At 38.3% G+C, this 22543-nt stretch overlaps 1 protein-coding gene across 2 annotated transcripts in view; it reads right to left on the bottom strand.

Annotated features, from left to right (window-relative positions):
* Window positions 1-22543, bottom strand: part of syt14a (synaptotagmin XIVa) — a gene marked incomplete at both ends in the record, with an annotated part of 62706 nt that overhangs the window by 17892 nt on the left and 22271 nt on the right. The window contains 3 exons of one of the 2 annotated variants that reach the window (XM_079842365.1): window positions 2889-3113; window positions 8819-8971; window positions 17660-17707. In XM_079842365.1, the coding sequence (XP_079698491.1) occupies window positions 2889-3113; window positions 8819-8971; window positions 17660-17707 (426 nt within the window). Of the gene's footprint in view, window positions 1-2888; window positions 3114-3851; window positions 4378-8818; window positions 8972-17659; window positions 17708-22543 lie in introns of those variants that run through there. The other variant, XM_079842364.1, reaches the window with a different exon arrangement.

The raw sequence follows: 22543 nt of genomic DNA, 5'->3' as shown, positions 1-22543 counted from the left end.
ATGAGCCTTGGCGTGGGGAGCAAAGGCTGGCCCGTGTGGTCTGAATGGTTTGAGTAGTACAACATGTTTGCGGTGTTGACGTGGCCTCCAAATTCCCCAGATCTCAATCTAATCGAGCATCAGTGGGATGTGCTGAACAAACAAGTCCAATCCATGGAGGCCCCACCTCACAACTTACAGGACTTGTCAGGGCTGTTACTAGGATGTTATGCCTGATCGGTGTATGTATTGCCTTCTAACTGTATGCTTGCAGTTTAACACATACTGTAAGTGTTTTATTATTCATACCACAACAAAAAAATAAATAATTCTTTATAGAAATGTTATGATGTATATTTATTTATATAAAATGAAGAATATTGCCCACATACACTACATATATTTCAAAACCTAACTTTCAGTGAAGATTCAAGAGGGCCTTTGCTACAAAAAACACATCATAATATGTTTCAATAGGATTGGTAATCATTCAAATGGACCACCCCGGAGATTGTCGCTTGCGGCTATATATATTTTTTAAAGATAATACTTTTATTCAGCAAGGATGGATTAAACTGATCAAAAGTGACAGTAAAGACATTTATAGTTGCAAGAAAAAGTATGAACCGCTTGCAGAATCTGTGAAAATGTGAATAATTTTAACAAAATAAGAGAGATCATACAAAATGTTTTTATTTTTTATTTAGTGCTGTTCTGAATAAGATATTTTCATAATTTTTGTTTTTACATTTAGTCCAGTGAAATTTTTTAGAATTTGGTAAATTGTACCTAATATGTAATATACTTACATACGTACTCACAGGAGCGCGCAAAGAGTAACGGCCGAGCTCAGTATTTTGACTGAATAATACGGTTTCTTTCTTGAAAAACCTTATATTATGCCTCCTGAACACTTTCCATATATGGCGCGTGTCTCACTGTCATTGCATGATACTTTTGTAAAATGTTTGTAATGTTTTAACCTGGTCGCTATTCACTGCTATTATAGAAAGGAGCGCGTGCAGGACTATTTTTTAAATTTCTGCTTTTGAGGTCCGAAAATGATTTACACTTTTAAATGATTTACACTGTAAAAAATTAAAACGGAAAATGTACTGGTAATTTTCTGCCAGTACATTATCCAGTAATTATCCAGAAAATTCCTTCATATTCATTACATTGTGGCCTATTTTTACGGACATTTTTTTTTCACAGTTTAGGGCTTTGGAACAACAGTAAAAGAATGCTTTATTTTCATTTCAGGGTGACCTATCTCTTTAGAGACTAAATAAAAAATAAAAAAAAATTTATGATCTCTCTTATTTTGTTAAAAATATTTACATTTTCACAGATTCTGCGAGCGGTTCACATTCATTTTCTTGCAACGGTATAATGTTATAAAAAATATCTTCCAAACAAATGCTGTTCATGTGAATTTACTATTCATCAAGTATCCTGAAAAAAAGTATCACAGTTTCCAGAAACATATTAAGCAGCACAGCTGTTTTCAACATTGATAATAATAAGAGCACCAAATCAGTGTAACATGTTGGAAAATCAAGATAGTCTTTAATAATAAACACAACAAACACGCATCAACAATAATGGAAAAATGAACTAGGGAAACTCAGGGCTTAAATACAGTGATAAAGCAAAGGGAACTAGATGAACAGAGGTGAACAGAATCTAATAATCGTGAATAACCATAGCAACAAACTAGAGCATGAATGAGTAACCAAGGGAACTAATATGAACAGGCAAACAGGAACAGAGCAAACAGAGAGAAAACTAAACTAAAACAGAACATACATGTTACAATCAGCATATTAGAATCATTTCAGCTTTGCCATCCCAGGAATAAAATATATTTAAATATAGGCTATTTTAAAATAGAACATTTATAGTTGTATTTAATATGTAACAATATATCGTTTTTATTGTATTTTTGATCAAATCAGTGCAGCCTTGATGAGCATAGCAGACTTCTTTCAAAAACATTAAAAAAATCTTAAAGACCCCAAACTTCTAAAAGGTAGTGTATAAAAATACAATAATTTTTTTAATCAACATGATTCAGCAACCTATTTTACTTCATTAAAGCCACAATATATAATTTTTCGCCACTAGAGGTCGCTTATTCAAAACAAAGGCGTAGCTTGATGACGCCTTGATTTCGCAGAGCTTTTAATATGCCGTAGACGACCGTTTCCGCTTTTTCCAGTCATGCATTTGAGGGGTAACGCAGCACTGTTTTTATACATTTGAGTGTGTTGAAAGTTATGTTAAAATGCTACTCTATGTGTTCGCTTAGTGTCTACTATGAGACACTTGTTGCACACTGCAGTAAGCTAGATCGATATTAGGCATGGTAAAACATGGTACTCGCGGTAAATCAAGTTCAAACAATAAGACTAACTGTGTTGATCTAACAATAATTCATTTTCTGTCAATGAATGTATCCAAACAGTTGCTCACCTGTCTAATAAAACACATAATATATTAAAGCGTCTTTGGTGTTTCCATGGTTTCTACAAAATAAAACCGGAAATTGAGGGTAACGCGGGTATGGTGTCATTGATAGGTGACGCAATGTCTATGTCCTGGTTAAAATTGCTTATTTTTCTGGATTTAAACATTCTTGGAAACATTTCAGATAAATGTACGTACACAAGTCAACAAAATATATAACATTGTCCTAGTGGTTTTTGGATATTTTAATCCAAAAATCTTACACATTGTGCCTTTAACGTGACAATAGAATACTTGATTTTATCCACAGTGGTCATAGAAAGCTATTCGCTCGCGATCCTCCTATCCGCATTAATATCAGAGGTTCAGCAAGCAGCACAGACACAATAAATCCCATAGAGATTTAAGAAAGCCGTTTATTGTGTGAAATGTAAATTTACCGTCATCTGCTGAGGCCTCGCTGCTGTAGCCATCATATTCAGCCGCTAGGGGGCAGTATTTCTTCCGTGTGTCCCAGCCATAGCCCTTCTGGTGGTGTGAGTTAGTCCCCGCTGAGCCCCCCCGGAGACCCTGTGATCGAGACACGGCCTCCTGGTACTGGCCAATCACCTCATCATCACTGTCTGACGACGAGCAGTGATAGTCTGCATTCACGTAACTCTTATCTGAGAGAAAGAGAGAGAGAAAGAGAAATCTAAAATTATTTTGAGAAGGTTTCTTCAACATCTCTCAACAGCCTATTTATACATTTTAGCTCTGGCTTATCATCAAATAAAAGGGGAAAAACTGTATGGGCCTATGACAATACATATAAACACTCAATGTATATATATATCTCCAGGCCTGTTTATCATTTCAGTAACTGCAAACAAACACCATAAAGCAGATAAACATCTTCCTATGTTCTCCAATCTTCAGCACAAACACTAGAGGGCGATACAGTTTAACAATAAAAACACATTCTCGCATGACAAGGGGCTCAAAGAGCATGCAGGTAAAACAGTAATATGTATATCCTCTTTTAGCCAAAATTAGGAATGATAGGAATGTGAAAGTTCAGTTAAAGAGGCCAAGCATTTATCATTTATACAGAGGAAGACAAACCAAATACCCAGTACTTTTACACAGAAAGAGAAATAAAAGAGACAAGAAGAAGAGCATAAAATAGTGAGACATAAAACAGTGAGTTCAAGTCTTTCACATAGAGATAAAATGGAGGGAAAGCAACACAGCATTTTGACCGCAGCAGAAATCATTCCCACCAGACGGCAGACAGAACAGATCAGATCAGATCGAAAGAGTCCAGGCAGATTTAAAAGAAAGAAAAGTCTCCCTTTTTTGGACAAAGTCGTCTAATGAGGTTCAGAGAATGGAGGGAAAAGTTAGCAGCTTCATTCTCTCACCTGCAGCACGTCTCTCCCTATTGCTAGATTTCTTCTTCTCACCACCATCCACTGGGCTTCTAGATGTTTTTAATTTAGTGGACCTGGATCCATTTTGTTGGAGTACAGAAGGTGATTCAGCACCATTTTGCACAATTAACTTTGTGTGAGGAGTCTGTGAGAGGTCACTTTCTGTAGAGGTCTCAGTTGACAACACTGAAACATTGTCGTTGTCTGCAGTCTGAGGGTCCTTAACTAGGCCAGATGCAGCCTGGGTCTGGATTTCAGTCCAACACAGAAAAGGATCTCTCTCCTGGGCCTGCCGTGCTGCAGCCTCTTTCTCTTCCGCTTCTTTCTTCCGAACCCTCTTCAGCTCTTCGGCCTGCACTTTGTGAATGATGGTGTTCACATGCTCGGCGAGTTCTCCGCTCACGGTGTACGTGACGTCGCTCAGCGCATAAGCCAGGTCATCCACCTTTTCTGTCACTGATTCCAACATGGCAGACATGGAGGGGAGACTTTTCTGGAAGCTCTTAAAAAAGGCCATGTTGCAGTTTTGATTTCTCTGAAATGTCCAATTTTCTCAGGCCAGTTTTAAATTTATCATCGGTGGAACGTTCATTTCAAAATCCTCCATAAACAAAATGTATTTACATAATAGATTAGGCTATGTAGACTACTTTAAATCTACAGTTAAAAAACTACTTCAAATGGCAAAAAAATATTGTAAACAAATGATCTGAACACCTGGAAAAAAGAAAGAAAAATGAACAAAACTAATCATCTTTAAATAACACAAAATTTTCATATTTATAAAATCATGATTTGTAAAGCTAAAAAACTAAATAACAGTACACAAAAGTCTTCCAGGAGGTGAGAAATCCCAGCATGCTCTGACTCAAACAACTGCTACACAGGTGAAGGGAGTCAGAGAGATCAAATATCTCATCATTATGACAGTAATTTATGCTTTTCCAAAATCCACCAGAAACCACACACAGACTGGGACCAGGAATGAGCCAATTTGCCTCTGAACACAGATGTTACGATGTATAATTGTAATTATGTATAATGATTGTAGTTTATGCAGCCGTAATGCATGCAGCAGATGGTTCAGGGAACCACAGACACCAGGTTCAGAGTTTTTGTGGACGTGTCAAGCATATTTTCTCCACTGGATTCTGATAAATTTGGCAGCGAGCATAAGTAGATGTTCCCCTGAGACAGAGGGCAGATGAGTACTGTTCACATTTTTTAGACAGAGAACACCACAAGGGAGGTCCTTTCTGGCAGGATGTAAGGTTGAATACCCCCATCATAACAGTACTAAAGAGGGTGCCCTGTTTATTGGCATAATGGCTAGCATCCCTACATGACTTCAGAGCAAAGACATGAAAAGCAGCCAGTCTGACATTACCCTCGACATCAGACATACAGCACAGCAAGAAACTAAATTACATTACAACCCGTCACAGTCAGTAAATATTTACATTTAAACACAATTAATAGTGAATATTTACTATTAAATAAAAGTATATATTGTATTTTGTGTTCTGCTTATACATATAACACACACTAACCTCATTGTTCTCAACTGGTTTTGACTCAGAACCCAAATTCATTGTACCAATGCTGGGAATGCTACTTTTGTCAAGCAAACTACTTGTAATTTAAAGTAGTTAAACCTAAGTAGAACACACACACACACACACACACACACACACACACACACACACACACACACACACACACACGCCATTCAAAAGTTCGGGGTCAGAAATACAGAAAGAAATGAAGGATTAAAGAGGCAAAGGTGCATTAAACTGATCAAAAGTGAATACTTTTTTGACTATCACAGTTTCCATAAAAATATTAAGGAGCACAACTGTTTTCAACATTTATAATAAAAAGAAATGATCCTTGAGCACCAAATCTGCATAATATAATGATTTCTCAAGCATCATGTGAAGACTGAATTTTAAAATGTTTATATTTCACAAAATTTCTGATTTTTAATATGATTTTTTTCAATAAATAAAATGCAGCCTTTATGAGCATAAGAGACTTTCATTAGAAAAAATATACCAACCCCAAACCTTTAAATGGAATGGTGCGACCCTTGATGAACAGCTATTCAACTGATTTGCAATATGGCAATAAATGAACATTACAATTTCATGTCTCATACACATCCATGTTTATTGTACCTCACCAGGTCAAATAAGTGCAAGCATACTCATCCAGTAAATGTCATTCTGATTATGCCACTGATTCTGATGCTGAGCAGAGTTATGTAAAGCCCTGTGTGTGGGCAGCTCAGTGATGCCATGGATCCAGAACCTGTCTGTAGGATGTCTATGTGTGTGTGTGGGCATTAAGTGCCCCTGTCAACAGTGTAATTGTGTAGGTGTGATTGAGTGCTTGATGGTTTAAACAAAAGGTAGCTGTGTGTACAGATGTGTATGGTTCATTGAGTTTATTCAACCCAGTTTTATTGTTCAAGCGTGTGTGTTTGTGTGTGTGCGCGCGCGCATGTATACTGACAATGTGGACATTTGATCCTGAGTGTGTTTGGAATTCTGCCCAGATTTTCTCTCAGGGCTGTTACATGATCCCCTTCTTTCATTTTCACACACACGCACAAACACACACACTATTGATCTAATAACTGGCCAGTGGCATCTGTCCTCTCCGATCAACATCCTGCGCTGAAGATCACAAGCTGACTATAGTTCATCACGTCACCGTGTCTGACAGACAAAAAGAAAGTGTGCAGAAGAGTGTGCAGCCTATCCCAGAATTCCAAACCACCAAATCGTGTCTAACAAACCTCTCCAAGGCCTAAGTGGTGCTAATTAAGCTCTGTTAATACTTCTCACAGACTCTGATCTGAAGTTTAGCAGATAATTACCTCTCTGGAGATTGTCACGCAGTGTTTGGGTACTTGGACTCATGTTATCCTGGACCTCTCAGCTTCAAAAACATCATGATTTGGTCTCAGTCATTACAGAATGTTACAAAGTTATTTTAATCTAAATGAAAGAGATTTTTTTTATGAATGACCGCTACTGTACTAAAAATACCAGTGTGAAGTAGACTGGGTAAACCCAGCCTGATCTGCCAGTGATTTGATTTTGCCCGGCAACTCAGTCTGGAAACCCGTACATTCATTTCTACTGCTTCTGCTACACTTTTGCGGGAACCAATTACAGACTGGCTTATCCACCTGGCCCGCTATAGAGACGTATTTCGACTGCGCGCTCTGTCTCAATGGCCTGAATCCACTTTTTTGTCCTTAAACGCTTGTTTTTTGGGTCAACAGCTTATAAAACATCTGGGTTTTTGCTTCTGGGTTTTGTTTAGCTTGTTTGCTGTACACCTTGTCACATATCAGCTTTTATACATTGTTCAGTTTTTTGTTATAAGTCCGAAATGTCAAAAAGGCCGCTTCACGCAATGCAAAGTCAATGGAGACGGTTTGATTGTTTTCCCCCCCGGTGGGCGTGGTCTTCAGATTATGACGCGTGTCGCTCTGTCTCTATTGGAGGGATTATCACGATGACGGATAGAGAAGCGATGGGTTGTTGCCCGTTGATCACGCCTCTTGTGGTCTGATTGGTTGAAGTACAGTCATTTGAATTGTGCTTGTTTATCACGCCTCTTGTTGTACAGAGTCATTTAATTTGTGCGCATTCATGCTTGCGTGTGCAGTAGAAAATACAGAGCAGACTCCCCAGACCAATGTTCAATCTTAAATTGAGCTTGGTCTGGTGATAGCCAGACAAAGTGTGAAGAGTTCAACACACACTCTTGCTCAATCCAGCTCAATGAAACGCTTACAGATGTGGTGGTGATCCATACTGTACTGTGCTGTACTGTACATCCAGCATTTCTGTTTCTCTTCATTATAACTAACCCTCGACCAGATCACCAGGGGGAAGAAAAAAAATCTATATTCCATTTTGAACTTCTAATGTCAGTTAGTATACAAAAACTTCCTGAACCCTTAAAATAATTTTTGGACACTTCTGTCATATATTAGATTCAAAACACCAAACCAAATGATTTTTTTTTTTTAAAAGATGTATGAAGACAGTTTGGGGTCTGTAAGGAAAATACAGAAAAACAGTAATATTGTAAAATATTATTACAATTAAAATTGTTTTCTATTTTAACATAAATGTAATGTTAAGGAAAAGCCGCATTTTCAGCATCATTACTTCAGTCTTCAGTGTCACATGATCCTTCAGAAATCATTTGTTTATGCTGATTTGCTGCTTAAGTAATATTTCTTATTATTTTCAATGTTTAAAACAGCTGCTTCATATTTTTGTAACATTATAAAATGTGTTTACTTTGATCAATACTCCTTTATTTTAAAAATCTTACTGACCCCAAATATATGGATGGTTGTGTATATAATTTATTATTTATTATAAGTAAGCATGGCTTAAGTGTCCAAATCCAGCAGTCACTATATGACACACACACACACACACACACACGCACGCGCACGCGCACGCGCACGCGCACGCGCACGCGCACACGCACACGCACACGCACACGCACACACACACACACACACACACACACACACACACACACACACACACACACACACACACACACACACACACACACACACACACACACACACACACACACACACACACACACACACACACACACAGGGTTTTCATGTTTTATGGGGACTTTCCATAGGCGTAATGGTTTTTATACCATACATTCTATCCCCCTACACTGCCCCTGCCCCTAAACCTAACCATCACAGGAGACATTCTGCATTTTTACATTTTCAAAAAACATCACTTAGTCTGATTTATAAGATGTTTTCCTCATGGGGACCTAAAAATGTCCCCACAAGGATGAGGATTTTGGATATTGCCATCTTTGTGGGGACATGTAGGGATTACCAGTCCACACACACACACACACACACACACAATTGCAGAAAAACAAACCCAAACCTGCTGCTTCTGTGTTCTTCCTGTACTGGTCAAGGCTGGGCAGTTGGTTGGCACTCTCAAGGGACAGTTTGTTATTGAGGTAAAGAAAGAGTACAATCACAAGAAAGATGAACACGCCAATACCAGACAGGAATCCCAAAGCCTCAGGAGACACTGTAGAGAGAGAAAGAGAGATTCATTTAGCAATTACAATAAGGGGCATTGAAAATGAGACCGTGAGAGAGAAAGAGAAGATAGAAGATTTATTAAAATATAAAGAAAGAATTTCCACGATCTTTCCAGTCGGTTGGGGTTACAGGATGAGCATTTCAATTCTGATTCAATTCAAATGGTTTCCATATAAAATGTTACTTTCCTTGCCTTTTCCAGGCCTATGAAACCACATTTAAAATCCAGGTTTACTGTGACAGAACAAGAGCTGTCTTTATAAATATTATTTAGTACTTTGATATCAATCCGAGCAGCACTTAAAGATAAATAGAAAGTCAACACAAAGAAAAAGACCAGCAAAGCAGAAACAGACCAATAAGACACATTCACAATGAGTGAAAAGCGTTTGACCTGACCACCTTCCTTCATTAAATCAAAAACACCAACCACAGAATGTAACAAGTTCTGCTTTTTGTGGCCACATATTTCAGAATTACAGAGGGAAATGACCCGATTCCAGACGATTGGTTACCCACTTCGAGAAGAAATAAACTGACCAGCCATGATTTTTGCACTGCACTGTATCACAGCTAACACACACACCCATTCTACAAGAGTAGGTGTGAATTATTCACACAAATTATGCAATGTGATTCTGTCCCATCAGCCTCTGTCCCTCAGGAAGGCAGTTTTAGTGCTGCTGTCTGACAGGAACAGAGTGAAATATTAAAATGGAGAAATCCTTCCATTTCGGATCTCTTTCATTCACTCTCCTAAATTACTTTTTTACAGCCATCTAGAATATGTGGTTCCGACTGGTCAATCACAACACAGAGCGATATTATATCACTCTGTGCTTTTCAATTCAAAATAAAATCAAGGTTGCTGGTTAAAAGATTTTTACTATGAGCTACAAATATACCATACAAAATTGTATTATGGCCGTAAAGTCAGGGACAGCTGTAACACTACTAATGAAAAATGACAATATATATACAGATTTATTGATGATGAGATTTAAATTTGTAAATGCATCCGAGGTCCAATCAGGGTAAGGCGAGGTCAATTATGCCAGAATGGAGAGAATCCATTATATTCCATTCCAAAGTGTGTGTGTGTGTGTGTGTGTGTGTGTGTGTGTGGGGATGTGGGGGAATGATCTTTGTTATATAACAGCAGCTCTTCTGTTTAGCCAGTTAACCGCTAACTGCACAATCCAGCACTGAAACCAGCTAGCTACTGCTGTTTTTAGCACACATCACAACACAGGACAAACAGATCAATAGCCAAATGCAATCTTTCTTTCATGCTGTACACTGTGAAGAGTAAGACTAGACACATTACTGAACTACCATAATTAGCTCATTTCCTGAGAAAAACTTTGAAAAGAATACCTGTTAGGTATAGTGAATCTGGTCTCTGTTGTTTGTTTAGCCTATGCACTCAACACATTTGATTTACATGTGATGGTAATGTAGTGGGCTGATGGAAATTTGAAATCTAATTTTCCTCCATATTTGCCAGAATGCTTCCTGACAACGGAGACATTAACATGCAGTAAAACATCAATAGCCTAAGAAAGCACTGACAACATGAGACATTTCTATACAGCACTGGTAGATGACTCACAGATTTGCAGGATGAATACAGTAATAATAATTACAAGACTGGTCCTAAACGCTCAAAAGCATAGGCTACTGTAACTGCAACTTTAAAAAGACACTGTTATGAATTGGGAGAGTTAATACAGTCGTTGAGTGTATGAGGTGACTCTGGTCAAACAAACACTTATAAAACAGCTCTGCCTCCATCTGCTATTTTTAGTGATGCTAATTGATTTACAGCCTGTGTGTTTCCTGATCAATGCAATGAAAACATTTCCCTGATAACCCATTTGCTTCTTCTCCCCCTTGATGTTTCCTCCTGTTCTGTCATTTACAATTATTTCTGGCTTGTGCCCTGTCATGTTCGATTGAAATATATTTAACTCACAGAGTCGCCGTTAGGTGCATTTAGCCACCTTACAGAAAGAGAAAAAAAAAAATACAGTCACAAGACCTCCTGAAAGTCCTGCAGTCAGATGCCAATTTAGTCAAAGAGGTCTGAGTGACAGACATCAATAACAGGACAAAATAATCCACTGTACTGAGAGCTCTTACTGTCAGTCTTCGCACACTTATAGAGGAGCGCTGACTAAATAAACTGACAGCTTTCGGTACGGCCCAGTGCTCGGAGAGGAAACATTTACAGTAGGCTGACTTTTTTCTGCTAAACACAAAAGGAGAAAATTATGAAGGACGTGCTGAATAAGTAGTAAATAAATGCAAATAATATTAAAGTTCAAAGGTCACTGTTCAAAGTCTCTTATGCTCACCAAGGATGCATTAATTTGATTAAAAATACAGTAAAAAACGATTATGTGAAATATTATTATAATTTAAAATGCATTTCTATTTTAATATATTTTAAATGTATTAATGTGATGGCAAAGTTATATTTTTCAACAGCCATTATTCCAGTCTTAAAATCAAATCAGCATTTAAATAAATTTTAATATGCTGGTTTGTTGACATTATAAAATGTATTTACTGTCACTTATTTTGATTAATCTTTGCTGAATAAAAGCATGAATTTCTCTTCGAAAAAACTAAAAGAAAGACAGAAAGAAAGAACAGAAGAAAGAGAGAATGAACAAAAGAAAGAAAGACAGACAGACAGACAGAAATAACAAAAGAAAGACAGACAGAAAGAAAGGCAGACAGAAAGAAAGACAAAAAGGCAGAATGAATAAGACAGACAGAAATAAAGACAGAAAGAAAGAAAGAACAAACAAACAAAAGAGAATGAACAAAGAAAAGAAAGAAAGACAGAAAGACAGACAGACAGACAGACAGACAGACAGACAGAAAGAACAGAATGAACAAGACAGACAGACAGACAGAACAGAATGAACAAGACAGACAGACAGAAAGAAAGAACAAAGAAAAGAAAGACAGACAGAAAGAAAGAAAAAAAAGGCAGACAGAAAGAACAGAATGAACAAGACAGACAGACAGAACAGAATGAACAAGAGAGACAGACAGAACAAAAAAGAAAGACAGACAGAAATAACAAAAAAGAAAGAAAGAACAAAAAAGAAAGACAGACTGAAAGAAAGACAGAAAGAAAGAAAGAAAGAAAGAACAAAGAAAAGAAAGGCAGACAGAAAGAACAGAATGAACAAGACAGACAGACAGACAGACAGAAAGAAAGAACAAGGAAAAGAAAGGCAGACAGAAAGAACAGAATGAACAAGACAGACAGACAGACAGACAGAAAGAAAACATAAGAAAGAACGAACAAAGAAAAGAAAGACAGACAGACAGACTGAAAAAAGGCAGACAGAAAGAACAGAATGAACAAGGCAGACAGACAGACAGACAGAAAGAAAAAATATAAGAAAGAACGAACAAAGAAAAGAAAGACAGACAGACAGAACAGAAAGAAAAGAATGAACAAGACAGACAGACAGAACAGAATGAACAAGACAGACAGACAGACAGACATAACAGAATGAACAAGACAAGAAAGAAAGAAAGAAAGAAAGAAAGAAAGAAAGAAAGAAAGAAAGAAAGAAAGAAAGAAAGAAAGAAAGAAAGAAAGAAAGAAAGAAAGAAAGAAAGAAAGAAAATGAGAACAAGCATGTTTTTTCATAGCCACTGATGTGTGTGAGAGAGAAAGCCCTCGAGTCGATGGGAAGAATCTGCACACCTGTTGCACGATGCAGAACTGCTTCTCTGATTTAAATCCAGGTCATCAGACAGAAAAATCACCTGAGCCAGGCAGAATCTGGGCCAATGAGAGGAAGCCAGAAAAATGTACAGCTGGACAAAGCAGGTGCACCTGGAGTAGAGACACTGCTGAGAAACTGAAACCACACTCAATCTAACCCTTAAAATATCCCCAGTGTCCACATCTACCATAAATAAATCCACCTCATATACATTATGTTCAAAACATACTAGTTTGTCCTTTAATATGGAGTCTCGGAGATAGTTTGTCTGTAGCACTGTTAATCAAATAATCTTTTGATGGTAATTATCATCATGCTATTATAGCAAGAAATTGCCTTCTGCTTCTTGGATCCTGTTGGCTGGTTCGGTTGTCATAGAAACAGGTAAAAGCATGTCAGGAGGCTCAGCCACCCCTGAATTACAAAATACTACAGACACAAAAACACTCGCAAAAAACATTGCACACTGTTGTAAACTCCCACATAACAACAGACCTTGCTCTCAGAGGCCCACGCACACGCCCTCAGTCAAAACACTCTCACACACACACACACGCATACACACAAACAGACAGACACCAGCGCTGTGTGTTCACTCAGAGATATACGGCAATGTCATCTGAACACACAAAAACACACACACATAATGTCTAGTCATACTTGATTAGAGAGGGAGAAGGCAGCACCTCCATTAGCTGTTTTTATAGGCCTCATAAACAGCTCTGCTTCTGAAGCACATTAAAATATCATCAGTGTCATTATGCAGGATTTAGTCTTTAATCTTAAAGTGTTTTCATTATAAAACAGAACCAGCATCAGTGATGGAACATTACACAGCTTCTGCTATAATTTATATATACCGATCAGGCATAACATTATGAACATAATATGTCATAAAATTGTGTTGGTCCCCCTTTTGCCAAAACAGCCCTGACCCGTCGAGGCATACTCCACTAGACCTCTGAAGGTGTGCTGTGGTATCTGGCACCAAGATGTTAGCAGCAGATCCTTTAAGTCATGTAAGTTGCGAGGTGGGGCCTCCATGGATCAGACTTGTTTGTTCAACAGCTGAGATTGACAGCTTCTCTAAACAATGTAGACACTGAGGCACTAAAGGACCTTTTTCGGGAACTTCGGGAGGAAATTGGAGCTTTAACTTTAATCTCTACATTTCCATAACTGTTTATTTCACAAAAAGTTGTTGATTAGGTGGGAGTGTGGGCGGGACCTTGATATTGCGGCTCAACTTTGCGCCGACTACTGCACAGACTCAGGCTCCAAGTTGCTACTGCGCAGACTCTAGACCCAAGATGTCAGTGCCATATTTGAACACTGGCGGCTCCAGTTACGTCAACGGAAGAAAGTGAAGGCGTGTCGTCCATCTTTTTTATATTCAATGCCACAGATGCTCAATTAGATTGCGATCTGGGGAATTTGGAGGCCAAGTCAAAACCTTAAACTCGTTGTTGTGCTGCTCAAACCATTCCTGAACCATTTTTGCTTTGTGGCAGGGTGCATTATCCTGCTGAAAAAGGCCCCAACCACCAGGGAAAGGGTGTACATGGTCTGCAACAACGCTTAGGTAGCTGATAAGTGTCAAAGTAACCTTTGATTACAGGATCAAAGATTTCCCAAATCATCACAATGCCTCCGCCGGCTTTCCTTCTTCCCATAGTGCATCCTGGTGCCATGTGTTCCCCAGGTAAGCAACGCACATGCACCCGGTCTTCCACATGATGTAAAAGAAAACGTGATTCATCAGACCAAGCCACTGTTGGTGCTTTCGGCAGTGGAGCATGGGCACTCTGACTGGTCTGCGGCTATGCAGCCCCATACGCAACAAACTGCGATGTACTGTGTATTCTGATAGTACATTGCAGTTTTATTCCTTTCTATCAGAACCAGCATTAACTTCTTGAGCAATTTGAGCTACAGTAGCTTGTCTGTTTGATCAGACCACACCGGCCAGCCTTCGCTCCCCACGTGCATTAATGAGCCCTGTGACCCTGTTGCCGGTTAACCACTGTTCCTTCCCTTTTGATAGATCCTGACCACTGCAGACCGGGAACACCCCACAAGAGCTGCAGTTTCGAGATGATCTGACCCACTTGTCTAGCATCACAATTTGGCCCTTCTCAAAGTCGTTCAAATCCGTACGCTTGCCCCTTTTTCCTGCTTTCTAACACATCAACTTTGAGGACAAAATGTTCACGATGCCTAATATATTCCACCCACTAACAGGTGTCGTGATGAAGAGATAATCAGTGTTACCTGTAAGTGGTCATAATGTAATGCCTGATCGGTGAAAATATACTTAACTATTTCAGTATTTCAAGTTAAACTAAGTATTCAGTATGAGAATAAGTTTAGTTTATGCACTATATAACTTAACCCTCTGGTGCTGTTCAGACTGAAATTTGATGCTTTTTTTTGTCTGAATGGTAAGAAACTTGGTAATGGTTTCAGCACTTGCTATATGAACACAAACAAAAAATCATGGACATGATTTGAAAAGGTTAAATGGTTCTGAAAAAAAAAAAAAAGTCACACTTGTATGGTTCATAGCCAAAAATGACCGCACTGGAAATTAATGGGAAGCAAATTTCATCTAGTGGAAAGGTTTGGTACTGCACCCAAACAAAATATTACCATTTTTTTGAGATGTCAACCTCAAATTTGGAACACAAGATTTATAGCTTTGATTTAGAGGTCTGCGCAGGACTGTTTTTTTCGTCCCGCTCCCGCAAGGTTGGCTATATATTAACTTTTTTGTTATTTTTGTCTTACAATACTGTCAACACCGTAAAAATGTCACAGAGAAAAATAGGCTAAATCAAATATGACATCTGTCACTCAAAATTATTAGCCAAAAATACTAATAAACGAAAAAAGTCGACTTACTATAGCTAGTGCAAAATAAAAATTTTCTTAACATCCATGCAAGAACAGAATGTCGCTGACTGACGACAGTTTCATTACCGAACGTCTCTCCGAAATCCAACCACAAAGGCTGAATGTTCTCTCTGAATGTGCTCTCATGGACGGAATGCAAAGCCCGCCCACTCCCATCCAAAGTACACCAGAGTTACCGACCGCTACCGTCTTTGATTTGGAAATTTACTCCCGCGCCGCAAGAAAACTGATCTGGTCTCGAAATAAATTTATTTCATATAAAATTTTTATTTTTTATGTATTTTTCATAATAATAAGCTTAAACTTCTACTCAAAAAGTGTCTTTAAAAAGAGACCAAACTTAAGTCTGTGACTCTGTGCTCCAAAACATTCAGGATTTATGACCATTTAAGTCTGGACATTTCATTTTCAGGTCTATGCAGGTAATAAATGAATCATATTTATTCCATAAATATAATTTAGCACCATAAAATCACCTAAAAATACAAACTATTAAATAAAAAATATAGTACATTCATTTAATTGAAATAAAAAACATACAGCCATTTCTGACCACCATACGAGCAGCACCAGAGGGTTGAGCATGGTCAGTGCCTCAGATACCCCTTTTCCACCAAGGCAGTGCTGGTGCTGGTTCGGAGCCAGAGCCTAGTTTCAAATCGCTTCTTTGTTTTTCCACACCCAAAGCACCAGCTCCGAACCAGGAAAAGTGGTTCTTAAGTAGCACCAAAACATTGCTGGTCTAGAAGTAAGAACTGCTTGCGTCAGGGGCTGGGGACGGGGTTACCGTAACTAACAAGACGAACACAAACTTGTGACCGCCATTTTTAAAATAGCAGCTAATGGAGCGAGCTGCATGAATGCGTTGGATTCGCTGTGTTTTGACACCGATGTAGGATCGAAAGGTCATGTGCATCAAAAGTAACGCAACATTCGCCATTGTTGATGGAAGGCTTGTTCGAGATGCATCGGCGCTGTGCACACCGATTGCCATAGGTACAGCAAGAGCATATGACTCCTTATGCTTTTGATTTGCTCATACGGTATTTTGATATCATGCGCTGATCGGTCTGTGCAGTGCCGATGCATCTCGAACAAGCCTGGTGTGTTTGTGTTTCCCGCTGCCTCGCTAGAGTTGCTGAGAAAGATGAGACATACAATGACGTAAGACCTGGCTCTGTGGTGGCTCTCTAGCATGTGGAAAGACAAACCGGTTCTTAGAAGGCTCGTCAGTCGAACCAACTAAGAACTGGCCCTAGCACTGGCTCTGAACTAGCACCCGGTTCATTCTGGTGGAAAAGGGGTAAGAGTGATGCATATTGAGCCCTGCGGTTGGACACTGTTGTGAAGTGCCATGTCTAGGTCATCGGTAGGTTGGCAGTGCTGATTGGTACAGCCTCAGGAAAAGCTCTACAAGGACCCAGCGCTCATCCGGTCCACCTGGAACATGAGACTTTATTACTCTGAATGATGTTAAATCTGCAGAGACTGAGCTCTCACTAAACACGGCAGCCAGCCGATAACAAACAAGACAGCTGGACAAACCCCAGAGGAACTCAAGAACAAAAGCACCATCTAAAAAAATAAATCAGTAAATCTAGTTTCTCTCTAGTGCACAATAAAATATTTCTCACAACATATTGTCTTTATTTAATTTCATATACACTTATTTCATATACACTGATTTCTTTTACAAAGATAACTAAGGAAAGATATCAAACCACTACAATCTGAAAGGATGATGGACGAAAAGTTAGGTTTGACAATACACAAAAACACAAGCTTGGTGTTAAAGACTTAAGTCTGAAAGCTTAAAACAACAGACACAACAAGGAATGTGCACTGAAGATCATATAAAGACACATTAACATAGCGTGACATTACAAGCACATTCAGAAGAAGACAGGTAGACATAACTCCAGACCAGCGTAAACACGCCATGTCTGGATTCAAAGCAGCGGCACAGGACAGGTGGCAGCCGTTTCATGTTTAAACTGGCCGCTTACCTTTTCTGATGCAGATAAGCTCATGTACTCCACAATTCCGCTCTCCACCTGCAGAAACAAAGCAACATTTAATGACAAACGATACACACACACACACGCAACATGACATTAAACAGAGACACAAACAGACACTTATAACAGATGCACATGAGACTTGAACACTTCATCACAATGACAAAAGACTGGACACTTAGAACCCAGGAAATGGATTTCAAAGAAACAAATGTAAGATTTCATACAAGGGAACTATGTTGTGTTGATATTTGACACCTTGAACCAGTGCTTCTATTGTTAACTAAAACTAAGCACATACTTTAACGTAGTTACTACAATTTGATCGAAAATTAAAATGAAAAGCTATTCAAGATATTAATAAATACAATATATAAATAACATAACACTGCCAAAGTTAAAGATAATTTTTTTTTGTGATCATTTCAGGGATTTTCAATATAGCAACTTAAAACATATTAAAATGTTCAATCAAATTATAATCAAATTGATTTACTTTGCCATTTCAGTGAATATAACAATGTGTCCGGAGCCGAATTACTATGTTCGGGAAGGAAATGATGCAGTCAAGGGACATGGTGAAGAGAAAACAAATTTGAGATGGGCCCCATAGAATACGTGATTAATTTTCAATGCTTTCCCGATTTCGGATTTAGGCTTCGGGCACATCCCTGTGCTTTTTATTGATATTTTGTATGGGGGAGGGGGGGGGGTCATTTTACCTCAGGTGCCTTTGGATTACACAGTTTAAAGGAACACTCCATTATTTAGAAAATAGGCTCATTTTCCAACTCCCCTAGTTAGACAGTTGACTTTTACCATTTTCGAATCCATTCAGCCGATCTCCGGGTCTGGTGGTAGCACTTTTATCATAGCATGATATTACGCAGCGCCTGAAAATATTCCCCAGCACACTCTCTGTGCAAGCAGGTTGTCACGTTGTTTATGTTGACGGAAGTTAGCCTATTTTCAGGCGCTGTGTAATATCATTGGCACCCATGGTACGGCAGCTCAGTTCCTTGATTATTACGCAGGAATGAGAGTATAGTTCCTAGCCATATTGGTCTAGAAAATTGCAACTTTTCCGTCGGTCTTTGTACACAATGTAACTACCGAAGAGTCAAGTTTTAAATAGGAAAAATATCGAAAATCTTTGGTCATTTTTGAGTGAGATGCTAACGGTCTAATCAGATTCAATGATCTAAGCTATGCTATAAGTTCTACCGCCAAATTCGGAGATTGGCTGAATGGATTCAAAAACAGTAAAACTCAACTGTTTAACTTGGAAAATTAGCCTATTTAAAAAAAAAAGTGTGTTTCATTAAGGCATATGGCCTTCAGTCAATGTTTTATTATGAAGACTTCAGATGCAAAAGCCTCTAAGTCCGTCTGACATTTTTCTTTAAAATAAGCATTTTTGTCAGGCTTCTATGTATAGCTTTCTACCTAAGAACCAGTACTTCTGAATGGGCTGAGACTGGGATTTAGTGGGTTTGAAGAGAAAGTATTTTATGAACGTATACTATATGCGGAGAGCATTCACTCAGTATTGTTCTCTCATTTATTTATCTTTGTTAATGTTAATTTCAGCATTTACTAATGCATTATTTAAATCTTGTTAACATTAGTAAATGCCCTGTGAACTAACATGAACAAACCACGAACAGCTGTATTTTTTATTAACTAATGTTAACAAAAATTAACTAATGCTGAAGAGAGGTGTTGTTCATGGTTAGTTCATGTCAATTAATGCATTAACTAATGTTAACTAATACAACCTTATTGCAAAGTGTTACCTATATAACATTATATAAAATATGTTCAATATGCACTAATAAAAACTGTAGCACATCAAATTTTAGCATCAACCTTCCTGAACAACCTTTCAGTGTGCCCCAGTATCTAACTTTAGCAAACATAATCTAAAGCACGCTGTAAGTCTTTAATCTATGCCCTGCCAAATCACCTTTTAAAGGTAATGAATTCAATCAGGGATCGCCAGCGTGTGAATCCGAACTCCGCGCAGTTAAACCTCAGACATCACCTCAGCAGAACGGCTCACTTTACACTTTGCAGCTGTGCTCAGGTGTTTGCTGGGACAGTTCAGGTCAGAAATGTCTTAAAAGCTGAAACTCACACTCATGCATTAGAAAGCAGCAAAAAGGAGTTTCCATTATGTCCAGCGTAAGACTAACCCAAGATGGTCTACCGAAGATTTCAGTTGTCAATTGACAGTGGTTAGATTCAAACCTAGGACTGAATTAAGTGACACCCTACACCCAAGCTAAGCATTACATTTAAACATGAAGCCGTGTTTAAGGGGTAAAATATTTGGACTCTGTCTGTGTGATGACAATTAGAACAGTATAATGTTCAAACACAAATGAAGAAGTAGTTTAAAGGCCAGAAAACACAAAAGAAGATTTTTGAAGAATGGGTAACCAAACAGTTGATGGATCCCGTTAACTTCCATAGTATGGGAAAAAATAATTATGGAAGTCAATGGGGTCCATCAACCATAAGAAAGAAATTCACACAGGTTTGGACAACTTCAGGGTGAGTAAATGATGACAAAATTTTAATTTTTGGGTGAACTTCACCACTTAAACTTTGCGGACCCTGCAGGACATCATCAACTATATACTTTAAAATTTTAAATGTTTGTAGAGGAGCTCTGGCCTCATATGTGGTACCATTTGAAAGCTTAAAGTCTCTACTTTCTGGAGACATGCATCACTTTGGAATTTGTTTTAAACAAAGTAACTTATTTACACTAAGTTTTTCTGGGACCATTTCCGCCTGGATTTCGTCTGATATGTAATTACATAAAAAAAGGTAATATTCCTCCATTCAGATTCATTTGAATAAATCTTGCATACATGATTCAGACAAAAAAAATTGTCAAAAAATTCTCCAGTATTTTCTGGAATCTAGCGAAAACAGCCCACACTGTCTACAGGGTGCTAGAGCACGCAGGGCCTGAGTTACAAACTGTCAAATATGAATTTATAATTTAAAAAATCTTAAAGTGCAAGGGGGGGGGGGGGGGGGGTTGTTATTACAGCCCAGACAACATATACTTACATGTTTATAACTTTTAGCAGTGGCATATGTAACTTTTCCTGTAAAATGACACCACAAATTGTGTATTTAGACCACTGTATGTGGGTATGGGAAGCTTTTCAATTTGGGTAGGCCAAATCCAGGCGGAAATCCCAAAAATGGTCCCAGAGCTTAAGAGGTTAAAGAACATTTAAGAAACATTGCACGTCCCCAAAATGTTTAAACATTAATATAATGATATTATTTCTTTTTTTATAAACATACTTGTTCAATAAATATTATTATAACTGTGATTACTGGATGGCATTGTCCTTGACAGGTCTCTCAAACCTCCATAGACAAAATTGACCCATTTGACTCCATTTATTTCAAGTGCGTCTCAAACTAACAGTGGAACAACAGATTGTATGGTACTTGAGAACCTTGAATGAGCATCACTGCACTGACAAGAGCTTTATTCAACTCGGTGTTCAGCTGCAAAGGGGACGTTTTGATTTTGTCTACAAGTCTATTAAAAGACGTTCAGTTGAACGGTTTAGTGACCTTAAAAAATTATAAATTCCACTCAAGTTTATCTGAATAGGCTTTTCTCAATACATATCATTACAAAGCAGCTTTACAGAAAAGTTTCAAGTGTTACAATGAAGAAATATCCTGTTATCAGTCCGATGTGACTGTCAAAATAATGTCCATTTGAATAAGTAAAGGAAAGCAAAAGCTCTGCGTTTTCAATATGTGTTTTAAATCTGATTAGAGCAGGCTTTGATTCTGGCTGAGTGTTTGTGTGAATCAAATACTTTTGGCCTTTAGCTTGTGGGGGGGTTGTAATGTCCAGCTGACCTGCAGAGGTTGTTTGTGAGAAGGTGAGTAAAGGTCACTCTGGAGGAGAGAGATGGAAGCAGCCAAGGATGTCAGTTTATGCATTCTTAATGCAAGCGGTAACCTGAGCGAAACCCTAGACATCTGTGATGTGGAGTCTAATCATGGTGGAATTACATCTAAGACTAAATTTCACAACGGGGATCTTTCCATGGTAATGAAGCTTGTTCACTGATATTATACCAGTACTGTAATTAGGTAGCATCTAGATTACTGCTCACTGGAAAGTCACACAGGGGCGTCAATTCGGTATGGCAGGGTATGCTAACATACCGTGGCTCCCTGTCAGGTCAATGCTAAGTAATATTTTACCTTGGTGTATGGTGAATTGACGCTACTGGACGAAATATCAGAGAGTCCCAATGAATGATCTACCTCACCTGCCAGTTTAATTTTGGACATTCCCATAGAATGGTTTTGGGTCAATTCACAGTGCTAATCAAAATTCCCCAAAAATGCTGTAAATAGCCATCACATCGCTGTGTGTAAAATGAGTAACAATAAAAATAATAATAATAATACAAATAAAATCATAAAAGGTATATGCAAGAATGATGAAAATAACCATCCAGTTGATATTTAAATGGAATCCTGACAAATGTACAGAACTAGCCTACAGAGAGAGAGAAAGATTTCCACAGTCACACTGAAGAGCTACTGACTCTTGTCACACAGCCAGTTTTTTCAGACCCACAGTGTATAAAGCAGATTAAAAATAATCACATTAAGGTCTAACAGCACTGCTAAATATGCAATAACATCCATTCTAGTTGAACTCACATAGTTTGAGATATCCTTGGAAGAGCTCCTGTTGCAATCCCTCCATCTGCACTTTATTTCCCACCCATTGTTTAGATACTATCTAATGCATATTGCACATAATATAGCAGAAACATCTGAACATTGAAAGCTCCAATCTGACTGGCTGAG

Source organism: Gobio gobio (assembly GCF_949357685.1).
Source record: "Gobio gobio genome assembly, chromosome: 18".
Classification (NCBI taxonomy): domain Eukaryota; kingdom Metazoa; phylum Chordata; class Actinopteri; order Cypriniformes; family Gobionidae; genus Gobio; species Gobio gobio.
This window is presented reverse-complemented; position numbering and strand designations above follow the sequence as displayed.